At 43.2% G+C, this 15421-nt stretch overlaps 1 protein-coding gene across 4 annotated transcripts in view; it reads left to right on the top strand.

Annotated features, from left to right (window-relative positions):
* The window catches only part of Ankrd44 (ankyrin repeat domain 44), a 277518-nt gene that overhangs the window by 235133 nt on the left and 26964 nt on the right, over positions 1 to 15421 (top strand). For all 4 annotated transcript variants that reach the window (XM_021197304.2, XM_029538308.1, XM_029538309.1 and 1 more), the window contains exon 17: positions 8506 to 8577. In XM_021197304.2, the coding sequence (XP_021052963.1) occupies positions 8506 to 8577 (72 nt within the window). The remainder of the gene's footprint in view (positions 1 to 8505; positions 8578 to 15421) is intronic.

Raw genomic sequence — 15421 nt, 5'->3', positions numbered from 1 at the left:
GTCTGAGACCAACTGGCTCCGTCTCTTTAATGGGTGGATCTATTCTCTCTCTCTCTCTCTCTCTCTCTCTCTCTCTCTCTCTCTCTCTCTCTCTCCACACACACACACACAAGCTGAGAAGCTAAGGTGTGTTCTTGGGGTTGCCCAAGAAGCATTTCACCCCTAGGCATGAACAAGTGGAATATGAAATAGGACTTCTGGCAGAGGTGCCAACTTCCCAGGATTCTTGTCCTGTGCCGAGCCCCTCATAGTCTGAGCAGGTCCTTACTGCTAAAAGATCAAGGAATCCATCTCCAAACTTCCTCTTGTCTTAGTCCCTTGGGCACGTCTGAAGGTTTTCCAGCTCCCCCTGCCCTCCTGTTCATAGACACTAAGTATGGTGTCAGAGTCTAACCGGAAGCAGGAGAGCAGGGCTCCCTCTCAGACCCACCAGCCAGACCTTCCTGTTTTCACAGTCTGAGCCACACTCACTCTGTTTTCTTAAACAGAACATTTAAGAACTAGTTTAGCTCAGCCTGAGGCCCTTGGGATCCTTAAATTTTTCACTGCCCTGTTTTCAAATAGAGAGAGTTTATACTATTTATAAAGCTTGGGTTTCCAGATCAAGTGCAATATTTATGTGTTCCTCACAGAGTTCAATGAGATGGTCATTGCACAGGCCTAGCAGCCAGCCAGCCTACCACGGAAGTTCATATTGATCCTTCATTTTGTTATCACGAATGCACTCTGTAAAAGAGGGTTCAATCTCTGCTTGTTCCATCTGCTGTCTTCTAAGACATTAAGATGCTCTTTGAGTGAGCTTTCTAGTCCTGGGGAAATGCCCCTAGGTTAAAAAAAAAAGTGCTGAAAATTGTGTAAGCTCAAATACAGCCATCTGTCTTCTCTGGCTGAACAAGATGCTAAAGGTCAGGGGTAGAGTCATTCTGCAGTCCCAGTAGTCAAGGCTTGAGCCCATGGGCTCAGAACCAGCCTGGGAAACAGGAAGCTATCCCCCAACAACTGCAACAGCAAAATCTAGCGGCCGAACCAGCTTCCTCATAGTCCTATGAGCCAACCTGTGATCAAGATGGATGGAAAGTGAATTTGTTTATCCTGTCTCCTTTCTACTCATCGCCTCATCTTACCTGTCAGTGGGACCTGGGAGTGGCTGTAATACCAAACCTTCTGGGTTTCTGTGCCCAAAAAGAGTCTTGGCAAACTGATGCTGGTTGGACAAAGCCAAAAAAAAAAAAAAAAAAAAAAACAAAATTTGTAAAAGATTTTCCATTTATAAAAAAAAAAAAAAAAAAAAAAAAAAAAAAGGAATAATTGAGCTCAAGCCCTGTTATTTTTTTATGTAGAAACTTTATAGTAGTTGATTGCTCAGTTGAGAAGAGAATGAACTTCAGAATTTTAGAGGTAGCAAGGGATACATGAAATAGTCTATAAGATGGTTATATTAAGGTGATCCTCAGGGTGGGTACAAATTTTATCGAGTCCATAAAAGTCTTTGACATCACAATGGGTATGTACATATTGGATTTATGACATTAGGTCTGGGTATAGTTCATTATGAATGCATGGACTGTGTGGATTTTGATAAGCATGTTAATTAGAAGTATACTTAAGGGAAAGTTAAGCTGATATCCTTTATATCAGATATGTAGTCATATTCCCTGATTTGTAACTCCAAGATCTCTGCACTCACTACGTCCTGCAAACTGCTCTTTGGCATGTGGTTTTATCTAAACTAGTTGGTGGAAGAGCATTCTATTTTATTGTGTGTGTGTGTGTGTGTGTGTGTGTTCTAACTTTTTTATTAGATATTTTATTTATTTACATTTCAAATCTTATCCCCTTTCCTAGTTTCCCTTCTGAAAAATGCCCTATCCATTCCCCCACTCCTGCTCCCTAACCCACCCACTCCTGCTTTCTGGCCCTAGCATTCCCCTATACAGGGGCATAGAACCTTCATAGGACCTAGGGCCTCTCCTCCCATTGATGACCGACTAGGCCATCCTCTGCTACATATGCAGCTAGAGCCATGAGTCCCTCCATGTGTTTTCTTTGATTGGTGGTTTAGTCCCAGGGAGCTCTGAGAATACTGGTTAGTTCATATTGTTGTTCCTTCTATGGGGCTGCAAACCCCTTAAGCTCCTTGGGTACTTTCTCTAGGTCCTTTATTGAGGACCCTGTGCTCCATCCAATGGATGGCATCCACTTCTGTATTTGTTAGGCACTGGCAGAACCTCTCAGGAGACAGCTATATCAGGCTCCTGTCAGCAAGCTCTTGTTAGCATCTACAGTAGTGTCTGGGTTTGGTGGTTGTTTATGGGATGGATCCTCAGTTGGGGACAGTCTCTGGATGGTCGTTCCTTCAGTCTCTGCTCCAAACTTTGTCTCTGTAACTCCTTCCATGGGTATTTTGTTCCCCCTTCTAAGAAGGATCGCAGTGTCCACACTTTGGTCTTCCTTCTTTTTTGAGTTTCATGTGTTTTGCAAATTGTGTCTTGGGTATTCTGAGGTTCTGGGCTAATATCCACTTATCAATGAGTGCCTGTCATGTATGTTCTTTTGTGATTGGGTTACCTCACTTAGGAGCCATTCCATTTCTGGTTTTGATAAAGTAGTCTGAGATTGATCTCTGTAGGGCAACGTTATTTTTCCAAACCTATCGCAAGCTACAAGGCATATCATGAGTTGTGGCATGAGTGCTCTGACTCTCTGGCCTGCCCATGCCTCCAGGGAAGGGTTTATGCAGCATACAGTGTCTGAGATGCATGGAGTCTCTGCCCTGTTCCCCGTAGTTGATATGCTCAGCACCAGATTGTCAACGGGGAAGGCAAGTTAATTCAAATCATAAAAGCTAGTTGTTTTTCTTCCTACCAGGTCCACACTGTCTTCTTAACAAAGGACAAGTCTCTAATCTTAAGGAATGGAGAACTTGGTGGACCAGGTCCCAGTTAATGTCCCCACGGAATAAGACAGATAACGATTGCTCTTCAGGAAACAGAGTCACACAGGTTAAAAGACGTTTTGATGTTACAGAGAAAAGGGCTCATGCGCTTAAAATACACTTTACTTTGTTTCCCGCCCCCCCCCCCAATCCCAGACTTCTGTGAAATACCAATACGTTTCAGCTGTCTGTTCATCTGAAGGCACTGTGGTACAGGCCAGAGAAGCAGGTGTGAGTTAGGCCGATGCTCCATCCCCTCACCTGTCACTTACTGTGCTCACGTGACGATGCTACTTTTGGAGACGACTTTAGGCTTGATTGAGATAACTGAGTAAGGTTCATGAAGTTCTTGGTTTAGCGTAATTGCTTAGTAACTTAGCGGTCACCCGTGAGTCTGTTAACATCATTTGTCACCGTCAGTACCTTCAGCGTTGCGGTCATTGTTGTTATCACTCTGTTATCACCTCCCTGTCCTGGTTTTCTCTTGCTTCTGTCAACATTTGTCCACTTCCAAATCCTCATACAAGAGTATTCTTGGTGTTGCAGCCCAAATCCCTCTGCCTTTGCTCACTGCACATTCTTCCCAAACAGTCTCATATACAAGGACACTTTAAACAAGATCTCTATTCTGAGCTGCATACTTTTATATTCAGCCAACCATGAAAACAATGGTCATGACCCCTTTGGGTTTGAATGTCTCATAGGGGTTTCCGAAGACCACTAGAGAACACATTACAGTTCATAACAGTAGCAAAATTACAGTTATGAAGTAGCCACAAAAGTAATTTTCTAGTGAGCATCACCACAAGTTGAGGGGCTGTATTAAAAGGTCGCAGCATTGGGAGGGGTGAGAAGCACTGCACTAAATTAAACTGAATAGCCTCGCTGTTATTCAAACCCTAGTTCACCGCACAGGTCTCTTCTATGATCCTGCTTGTTCTTTCTTCTGTTACTAGCTCTTCTATCACCAACGCTGGTGAGCTGGATGTCATCCCTGATTGTAATCATCCCGTGCTCTCTGACATTCAACCAATGAAGCATGCATATTCTACTTTCTAGATCCTTGGTGCTGTATGGGCAGAGTCTTTGATCAGAGCTGTGATCTCAGAGCCTAGCACAATCCTCAGCAAATAATTATTGAATGGATTCTGTTCACAAAGTAACGAACGAGACTCCTGCTTCCTTTTGCTTCTATTGTTCTTTTCCCTTAACCTGAGAATATTGGTTCTTTCCAACTTAAGTCATGATTTAGAAATTCTGCAGTGGAAATATAACTGGCTCCCCATTTCTTGGGTTGAATTCCTCCCCCCAACATCACTACAGTTATTGTTCACATTGTAGCCAGAATGGCTTTTTTTTTTTATCAAAAGAGCCAAGAAGGTGATCATAATTATGGTTCTTCCCTACCTATATCATTTTATTGACTGAATAGTGTCCTTATTCTAAATCTACATTTAAAAAATAATGTCCTCGAGCCGGGCGTGGTGGCGCACGCCTTTAATCCCAGCACTCGGGAGGCAGAGGCAGGCGGATTTCTGAGTTCGAGGCCAGCCTGGTCTACAAAGTAAGTTCCAGGACAGCCAGGGCTACACGGAGAAACCCTGTCTCGAAAAACCAAAAAAAAAAAAANAANAATGTCCTCAAATACTCTGAAAATGACCTAGAAGCTGAGAAGATAGTGCACAAACATGCCAACCTGAATTTGAATCCCCAGAACCTGTGTAAAAGTCAGACCCAGGAGCACATATCTGTAATCTCAGTAGCAAGATGGGAAGTGGAGACAGGAGAATCACCGTCAGCTCCCAAGCCAGCCAGGCACCTGCAACACAAGCAACAGATAGACCCTGTCTGAGACGAGATGGAAGGAGTGACCTGACACTTGAGGTTGTTGCCTATCTTTCACCTGCATGCCATGCTCCCTGTTCTCATGTGTGCTTTCTGTTGCTTGAACATTCTTTCTCCACCTGGATTGCTCCTTCCATTCAGACCTCAGGCTGGGTTTTATTGCCTCTGACTTTTATAATAGGTTTTATATTGGGTACTTATTGGGCTCCTAAATGGTCTCTGTCCAGGTGCCGTGCCAGCTCGCTCCCTCCTGTTTTACCTGCTAACTGCTCTGGGTTTTCTGACAGCCTCCAAGTTCTATCAGGTCAGCAACCACAGCTGCTCACTGCACGGACTGAATTCTGGTGCTTCCTCCCCCAAATATTTGCTGACTGAGTGAAAATAAGGCCTCACGTGCTGGTAGAATGATCAAACCATGTGTGTGGGAAAATCTTATTCCAGAATAAACATCACGGGGACATACCTAATCTGTGTCTTCGAGACATGTTGTCTTCCTGCCCCTGTCCATCGTGTTTGTAAAAGTGGGGGAAGTGGTTCCGTGTTCCTTTGGTTACAGGTTCATTCTAGGACAGGATTTGGAGCTGGTACACACTGTCAATTCCAGGAAGTCTTGTAGGTGATAATGTTGCAAAACAAAGAACAGATGTTTACTGGCCCTGTCAGGCAGCAAAGACTCCTTTTATTTCAGCTGTGTAAGAGAGATAGGTTTTTAAATCAGTGCCTTTGAAGTTAAAATTAAATTTGTTTTCATTATTTTAGTATATCCTGAGTTTAAAGTCTAGATTCTATTCTCATATCAATGAGGAACAAACACAAAATATCTCATATTTCCAATGTAGTTACTTCCAATGTATTATCTGTAAGTTTAAAAGTGTGTTTTGAGCTGTTAATCTCTACACTTGTTAGTTAATCTACCAATGTCTCTTAATGATAACATTCTGTCCCATATGTATTGACTCTGGGAATGTGTTCTGTACCCAACTGAAGATCTGAGGATATCATTCTTTTGGTTACATGGAAATTTAAGAACTTGTTTTAAAATAGGAATTGTTTTTAAGTCATTTTACTGATTACAATATGGTCTAGTTTGCTTCCTCTGTGATAAAACACTGACCAAAGCCAATTTGGAGGAGGAAAGCATTTATTTCACCTTACACATTACAGTCTATCATTGATGAAACTCGGAGCAGGAACTTGAAGGCAGGAACTGAAGCAGAGACCATAAAGGCACTCTGCTTGCTGGCTTGCTTCCCTGGCTTGCTCAGCTATTGTTCTTAAATAACCCAGGCCCATCTGCCTAGGGAAAGTACTGCCCACTGTGGGCTGGGCCCTCCTGTATCAATTAACAACCCTTAAAAAATGCCTCACAAATGGGGCCCACAAGCCAATCAATTTCCCATGTGAGGTTCCTTCTTTCTATGCACATCTAAGTTTGTGCCAAATTGACAAAGCTAACTGTGACATGGTAACAACATATACTCACTGTGAGGACAAGAGGTTGAGAAACAGAAAGAGGAAGTTAAATGTTCTCTAATCCTATTAGACTACGAATGTCTATAATGTTTCCTAAATACATTGCGTTCATTTGGGTGGGGGTGGTGTTGTTTTAAAGTGAAATTAGTGGTATTTGCACTTGTGGCTTTGGAATGTGTGTTTCACTTGACAAGTTTAAGGAATTTCAAGGCCAGAAGTGGGTGATATTCTTTTTTTAAGGAAATTTTGACTTTCAGAGTTTGAATACTATATTTCTGCCTTTATCACGCTTTTTAATAAGAAAGCCTCAGTTGCCAGATGTGACGCACACACAGTCTGTAATTGCATCACCTGAGAGACAGAAGCAGTAGGTCTGTGAGTTCCAGGCTAGCCAGGACTATACAGTGAGACACTGTTCCCTGCACCCTGAAGAGTTAATATAGAAAACTTCTATAAAAATCTGTGTAGGCTTCATTTGCAGGACATGAAAACATGTTGCCTATCTGAAGAATAAAAGATAGGCTTTTATTTAATGGGCATTACAAGACTATTAGAATGCTCAGGAAAGTGAGTCTAGACTGGGGCTCTAGGAACAAGCCTGAACTGATGTATTGTACTAGTAAGTAACCACCTCATTCCCATGATACCGGAGAGAGTGAATCTGAAGGCATCCTCTACAGTGTCTGACTCAAAGACACACCTTTGCTGATATGCAGGGACACTACTGCCTCTAGAGCCATCCAGATTTCTGGCTGGATTCACCCTGCCCTCATCATGGATGCCTGGTATCATCGCCTCTTTCTTCTCTACTCTCACTGTTCTGTGGCCTTTGCATGAGAAGCTGAATGACAAGCAAACACAACTCCACAACTGTGCTCCCCTTCAGAATGACAGAGGTTTAGTCCATCAATTTCTGTCTTCCAAACTTCAATTAGTGCATTTCATTGCCAGAACTTATTTCTTGTCTTGAGCCCTTGCTCTAGATAAGGTGTTGTCTAGAAAATGTCATTTTGAGTTGTCTAACCTATGCCACATAGGGCAGCCCATGCCCACCCACCAGGAGTCTGGCGTGGACATCACAAACCATTGTGATAACCAGAGACATCCAGGCTCTGAATATTGGTCTGCTGGGCCCTTTGTATGTACCCCATTGTGAAAAAGAATTTGAAGGCAAGAGAAAGAGGAACGTCCGATCAAAAGGGGCCCTGGGCACTGTAGTTTCAGTATGATCCCCCTCAAGCCCTTTAGACCCCATCTCTGCAGTGTTTTCATAGCACTGTGTGCTGTATAATAAACTCTGTTAACTCTTATTGTGTGTCTTCCTCCATGAGAAAGTTGACTTTTACTATTGGAATTTCAGTCCATTGCACAATATCTAGGTATGAAGTAATCATTCACTAGATTTTTGTGACATGAATACATTTCTGTACATGTACCTCATGGTACACTCATCTAAGTATTAATTAGGGATTTGTTGCTAGGATGAAAAGTATGCACAAGTAAAAGAGGGTTTTACCCATGTGTCCTTCCCACAGTCCTCCACAAGCCTGCCGTTGGCCTCTAACTCTCCCGTACTGCGAGGTGACACTTGTTCCACAGTCCCCTCATTCAGCATATCATCCACTCCATACATTTTATTTGCTCTTCTCCCAATGCTCTCTTGTTACAGTATGGTCTCTCTAGAGCCCGCATACTCTACATGTCACCTTGACGAGGCCTTCTGTCACCGTGGGTTAACCCTCCACCTCATAATCCACCACCCTGTTTTTTTTTTTTCATGATGTCATTGCAGATGCTTCTGTGTTTTATGTTTGTCTCTGTGTTTTATTTCTTTTTCTAATCCATGTCATTTCCATAAGGAGACTCGTCGGTCTTTCCAACATTATTTCTAGTACATGTGGGTTTGATAATGGAATAAAACTAGCTATCGTTTTCCACTATAATGAATTCTCTCAGTGCAATGGATGTAATGTACATTACTTTTCTGGACCAGCAAAGCTGAGCGTCTTTTCAAGTACAAACTTTTTTTTTTTTTTTAAGTAGCTAGTACATGCCAAGTTGATGTGGAAACATAAATGCTTGGCTTGCCCGTCGGTTTGAGGTGGGTGACTCTTGATCTCTGACCTTGGTTTGCTGACACTCTGTATAACGTCTTAACGTTTGCAGCCTCCTCTCTCACTTAGGTCTGTGTTAGTGTCCAGAAACCACAATTCCTTAGTGACTCTTGCTTTTCATTTTTTTTGTCGCCACAGCTTTTGGAAAGAACCAACACTGGTTTTGAAGAATCAGATGGCGGTGCTCTCAAGAGTCCACTCCACTTAGCAGTAAGTGAACAGCTGTGGGAAGGTGCCTCTGTTTTTCTCATAAAGAACAAGTTCCAAAAACTTAAGATGTAGCCCCCAAAAGGCAATAGTCAATGCTAATGATAACAGCAGAGGGTTGAAAGCATGGGCTTTCCAGAGAGACTATGTCACCTTCTAGGTCTGCCTTCCCAGATGGTGACCTTAGATATAGTTTACCTACCCTGTCCTCAGTGTCCTCATCTGTAGAATGGAGGCAAATAAAAATATGAAGCCCGCATAAAGATAAATCCACATAAGATGTAATAAATGATGACCTTAAGCTCTAATCATTTTTTTATATAAAGGAAACATCTCAGCTGGAGAGATGTGATTATAGAATAATACACAAACATTAGACCTAGGAATAATCAAATATCACATTTTCAAATGTCACAGCCGAAACCTGTGTGGGTTTTAAATAAAATTCTGTGAGAATAGAAGGTGCAAGTTTAGAATAGCAGCTCTGTCATTCTTCCTGGGTTTGCCACTGGGCCTCAGAGGAGGGCTCTGGCTTCAGTTCTCACACTGAGAGAGCTGGAGGAGCCATTATAGTCCTCATTAGCAAAGCCTCCGTGTCACCTCCCAGTAATCAAAGGGGGGAGCTTTGACACTCAAACTCTTCAGTGGGGTGGGGGAGTCATCCCTCCCATAGCCCTGCTTCAAATGGTACCTGGTTCACCCTCAGGGATCAGCAGCTGTTTGAAAGACCCCTGCTGCCTGGCAGTCAGACCCAGCAACAGCCAGCTCTCCTGCCCACCAAGCTGCTGAAGGTTGAACACTCAGTCATGGTCTGGTGGTAGAGGTGGAGGTGGTAATTAGATGTAGCTTTAGTTAGTAAATACAGTGGAACAGGATTCAAGGAGGATGGGAAGGGGCCAGGTCTACATTGAACTGGTAAAGTTTACCTGTATGATGCCCTAACTTCTTCAGTGTTCTGGTGAGCCTTTAGAGAGGAATGTTTCATTAATAGACACAGGTGGGCATTCATGCAAGGTGAGAGGAGACAAGGCCGTTACAGAGGGGAGTATCCAGGGCCAGAGGAGCCCACCCTCCACTGCCTGTCTCCACACATACTTGCCAGCACACCTACAGAAGCCCACTCAGAACCTCTAAGACACCCACCAAGAGCACATCCACTATACACGTAAACAAGCACACAGGCACACATACATTTTGAATGCTGTGAAATGAGCCATCCATCTTAGTTCAAAGAGGTAGACTTAAGTGGAGAAGGAGAGTGGACAGTGGGTGTTCCTGTGGACAAAGCTTCATAGCAGTTGGCTCGAGGAGCAGAGCAGACTGCTCTCTAGAATCCCTGTGCAGCTGTCAGCTGTGCCTGAGCAAAGATTCCCCAGAGCTTGGTATGCACAGATGTAGCTAACCCTAGCTGCCCTTGGTGGGGCCACGTTGGGGGTATTGCCCCTTTGAACATGGGGCACTGATTGCATTGCTACTGAGAAGAGAGTTTCTAGGTGTCCAAAAATTCTATCATCTTTTTTTTTCTTTCAAAAATTACTTGCTTTGTGCTTGGCATGCCAGGTACATACATTCCTGAGCTCTTTGGATCTCCACTCACCCAGAAAAGGGTGGTAGCATCATGGCAAAGACTGGGCTTTGATAGTGCTGCAGCCGGCAGGGGCCTGAGAAGACAGAGTACACTATTCACATGAGCAACTCATCCAAATATGGTATTCTCCACTGCAAATTACAGGGAGCCAGTTAGTTAAAACTTAAAGACCCTTTTGAATCTGTCGGTTTGTTTGTTAGCTGTGTGATGTTGTCCAGGTGCCTAAGGCCTTGCGTCTCAGTTTCCCCATCATCAGAAGAAAGGAGCAACAGTACATCACCAGGGGCCATCATGGGAACAGCATGAGCTAATCTGGGTACAGTAATCAGAAGAGTGCCTGATGGCTAGTGTGTGCCAACAGCCAGCTTCACCCGCACTGTGTTCACATGAGTCGTCTCCTCCGTGTGACACACACTCTGGCTGTGAACAATGCCAAGCACCCTGCCAGGAGGAGATATTGCAGGGAAGGGACACAGCCTCTGTCCTTGGAGAGGTCCCCATGCTGGAGAGATCTTAGACAAGCAACAGCATGACAGACGGCAGTAAGTGCTACAAGAGAAAAGAAAACAGAATCAATGAGATGGAATGTTGCAGGTAGAGTGTTCTTTTATAGAGCACAGAATGTCACGCTTGCACATCGGTCCTGGGAGCGATTCACATTGCTACCTGACAGAGGAAGGTTCTGGGCCCAAGGGTAAAACTCTTAAGGAAGAGAAGACGTGGGGTGTCCATGGAACAGCGATGTAGCTACCATAGAGGAAACAAGAGTGGCGAGGGCAAGTTGGGGCACAAGGAGCAAGGAGAACAGCTGCCCCAACATCTCATGGGGCCTCCTGGTCCCTGGTAAGAACTCCAACTTTTACCCTCAGAAAAATAGAAAGCACTTGCGGAGATTTGAGGAAATGAAGGAGGGTGATGTGAATTGCCTCAAAGATCTCAAACTTACAAAAGAACTGAAGCCAAAGCCAGAATTGAGAGTGACTTTGCCCAGAATGATCTCAGCAGACCTGTTCTAAAATTATTTCATTCTTCTCTCTACATCAGCAGTTCTTAACCTGTGGGTCTTGACCTCTTTGGGGTCCCATATCAGGTATTCTGCATATCATATATTTACATTAGGAAACATAACAGTAGAAAAATTACAGTTATAAAGTAGCAATGAAATAATTTTATGGTTTGGGGGGTCACCACAGCATGAGGAACTGTGTTAAAGTTTTGCAGCACTAGAGAAGCACTAGTCTAGATGCTAACACTTAAAGTTATTTTCTTCAAGACACATATCACCCTCTCCAGGGTTTGCTGGAGCCTGTTGTTCTTGGGTGGAAGCATTCTAGCAGGGAAATTGAACCAGATGCCCTTAAACCTTGACCCATAAAGAGACCTGACCTGCCTTGAGCTATTATTTCCTGCCTGAATGATTTGAGTCTCCAGGGTTATCAGCTCATAGAATTTCATATTCATTTCATCCACTTGAAAAAATTAAATTAAGAAATGAGGTTATGCAAATGGGAGGCTCCAGCTGTTGCGATTTCCAGATGGACCTCTGGTGTCCCTGAAATGTGTTAGGCTCCCAAATTCCTTCTTGTTTGCCCATAGTTTCCATCTTAAAAGGCTTAAGTGAATTAATCGTGACTAATAAATTTAAGTTGCCTAATGAGATATGTCTTGAAATAATTTAAATTAATAATTTAAATAACTTTAAAGTTTAATGCTCCAATGACATCTCAGCATAATAAAGTTTACCCCTACCTAAGAAGCTATTTGCAATGGTTACCTGCTGGCAAAGGGGAAAAAAATCATTCTTTCCAATGAAGTCTCCCTGGGTACTATCCAAAACAAAATGAATGCCAGGGGTTGTCATCGTTGGTGATTTTTGTTCATTGGGCTTTTTTTGTTTGTTTGTTTTGGCTTTTAAAAAAAAACTTACTGGATTTTTGTTTTTATTTTCATTTTTTATTTTTGTTTTTGAGACAAAATAAGAAAATGAAGTTGGGTGGATAGAGAGGTGGGAAAGGGCTCGGAGGAGTTTGGGTAGTGGAAAAATATGCTCAAAATATGCTGTATGAAAAAACTGTAAGGGAAAAAAGGAGCTACAAGCAAATGAGGAGACAAGAACATTCTTCCTGCAGGCGAATCTGGCTTTTGAACCATTCTGAGTATTTTTACGTTCCTTGTATATACGACCATCTGAGCTGGATTTGAAACTATGCACTAATTAACAGGGGTGCAGCTATTGTATTTTATACTAAGCCACTTTAACCTGAAAACAGCAAATGGATTGTTTTAAAGTGCAAGGATTAAAGGGGACCATGCAGGGGCAAGTGCCTTCATGACAGCTGTCCTGGAAATATGTCCTGCTTCCTGCCTGGTGTTGCTCCTGTTCCCTGTGTGTCTAAACCTAACTGTGCTGGCCACTGTTCTTTGTCTACATGCATTGTGACTTCTCCTAGGCTAACTTAAGTGAACAGAAATGAAAAATGTTTACTATTCTTGTCAGAATGGCAGGGGGGCAGCATTTGACAAAAGTATCTGGACCCTGCTGCTCTCTGCTGGGCACGTTTCCCTTCAGCATGGAGTCATGAGTTCTCAGTCAGCTGATCTAATAACTACCATTTACCAGAACAGTGGAGAATGGGAGGCCAAGGTTTGGAAAGTCAGTTCTTAAAAGAGCACCAGATTCGCATAGGGAATAAATTCTAACAGTCTGAGTCCTGTGTGGATGTACCTGTTGTTACCCAGTTCTTAGCTTAACATTAGATGCTTCTGAGTTGGCCTGTGTTGGTAATGGCTATGCTTGGTACAGGATATATGGAAAACATTTGACTGTTTTCTCTTCTTTGTTGATATCTGGGACTCCCCATGATACGAAGCCAAGACATGCACCTTCCTGCTTATATTGCATGTCCATATTCTCTCCAGAGGGCTCCTGGGTCAGCCTGCTTTACCTGAAACCTGGTTCTTCCACCCAAAGCCACATGCCCACAGCATAACTAGGTTACTCTGCCCCTCCGGGGTCCTCATCAATAAGACGAGGATGACAGGACCATCTAAACTACACATTGGGGTGAGCAAGCAGCAAGCAGCAGCTAGTGACTGCTTCAGAGTTTAGGGTATAATACAAACTTCCTGTCCTGTGCAGTTACAGCTCTTAACTCACAGGGATTGTTTTCCTGTGATGCAGTAGTGTATGGTAAAGGTTCAGTGGCCTAGGAATACGTCCCCAGAGTGTCCCTTCCTCCTCCATAGCTAGGTGCAAGACATTTCACATTTCCACAGAGCTTTCTGCAGAAGGAATTTAGGTCTTTATTCAGCATTTGTTATTCAGCCCTATTCCGTTATAGGCAAACACACACACACACACACTTAGCCTTCCCGTCAATCAAGTGGAATTACCGAGGGACAGTGTGTACCTGACAGACTGTGGATTCTGAGTCCAGAGCCTGATCTGTACGACGACCTAAGGACTTTTTAACCTCTGAAAACAAATGTTTACAGTAGATGTGGTGACTTGTATATGCAATTCCACACACAAGAAGCTAGGGCAGGAAAACTAAGAGTTTGAAGCCAGCCTGGACTGCATAGCAAGATCCTGTCAAAAAAAAAAAAAAAAAAAATTTTTATAGATCATAAATGAGATGTGGAAGTGATTGNTGTACGACGACCTAAGGACTTTTTAACCTCTGAAAACAAATGTTTACAGTAGATGTGGTGACTTGTATATGCAATTCCACACACAAGAAGCTAGGACAGACAAACTAAGAGACAGAAACACGCCTGCACAGCAAAGCAAAATAATCAAAAAAAAAAAAAAAAAGATATTTATAGATCATAAATGAGATGTGGAAGTGATTGGCACAGTGCCTGTCACATAGCAATGAATGGTTGCTAGTATCTAAAGCAAATCAACAAATGCGTTATTGCTATTCATGGCAATAAGTGCTTTGAAGACAATGAATTAAGTGGGCTGAAGAATGGATGACCCTTTTACATATGCGCTGGGACGCTTCCCTGGTAAGGTGCTGTCTGCATAGAGCTACCAGGGCAGTCACAGGGCTGTCTGGATGAAGCACTTTCCAGACAAGGAACAGAAAGTACAGTTGCAATGGCCTGAGGAGAAAATTCATGCGCTCAACCGTAGAGGGCAATGCGGCTACCCCAGAGCCTGAGTGTGCTACGACTGCATGCAGGGGAAGTCCAGATGCAGGGGAAGGCCAGATGCAGGGGAAGGCCAGATGCAGGGGAAGGCCAGATGCAGAGCTGAGCGCTGGCTCGGTCTTGGCAGGTTTTGGATTTTGCTGCTATCAAGAGAAGAAGCTTTGAGCTGAGTTTGCAGCAAGCAGTTTGACTGTAGAAAGGTTTCACCTGTTAATGATGTCCATGACAGATCACCAAGGGACTGAGAGGGAGGGGACGCTTTTATTGGAGTTCTGGCAAAACAGTATGGGAAGAATGTGCAATGGGTGAACTTAGATGCATCTCTGAGACACAGAAGAAATGGTAACAGTGTCTTGTGAGTGGAGTGGAGGGCTGCTACTGTTCACACAGCGTCTTTGTGGACAGAAATGTGGTGGTCTCTGGTGGTTTCTGAGAACGCAGAAATGTGCCATGTGAGTTAGCAGAGACACGTCTCTTCCTCTGGCGAGACATGACCCACTCAGAGCAACACATGGCACAGGTTGCTCCTTGTCAGAATCCACTCGCACTACGTCCCAGATACTTGTTCAAGGTTGCAATCAAGGCGTAAGGGTTAGGGGAATAGAGGTGACATGGGGCTGTGGTCTGATAGTAAAGCTGCCCTTTGCAGACGGGAAGACTGCGGGCAGAGGAGGTTTGGGGAAAGAAATCCAGGATTCACTGTGCAATGCAGAAGCCAAGCGGGGTTGGACTTAGGAGTACAGGGAGATGTGGAGACAGGGATATAAATACGGGTTCATTATCATATGATTTATAGTACCTGTTACATAGAGGGTACAGTTAATATGTACAAATTATCCTAATCGCTGACAAAGATAACAAAACGAAAACTTTTACTTTTAACTTATCACTGCTCTTAATTCTTATGGATTCTTTCGAACTTAATTTTTGTTATTGTTGTTAAATATACTGTGGGGGAAATTATCTAAATTATTTTAGTTAAGATAATTTTTTTCATTTTTTATTAGATATTTATTAGATATTTTCTTTATTTACATTTCAAATGTGATCCATTTTCCTAGTTTCCCCTCTGAAAATCCCCTATCCCCTCCCTTCTCCTCCTGC

The sequence above is a fragment of the Mus pahari genome, chromosome 5 (assembly GCF_900095145.1).
Source record: "Mus pahari chromosome 5, PAHARI_EIJ_v1.1, whole genome shotgun sequence".
NCBI classification, from domain to species: Eukaryota; Metazoa; Chordata; class Mammalia; order Rodentia; family Muridae; genus Mus; species Mus pahari.
This window is presented reverse-complemented; position numbering and strand designations above follow the sequence as displayed.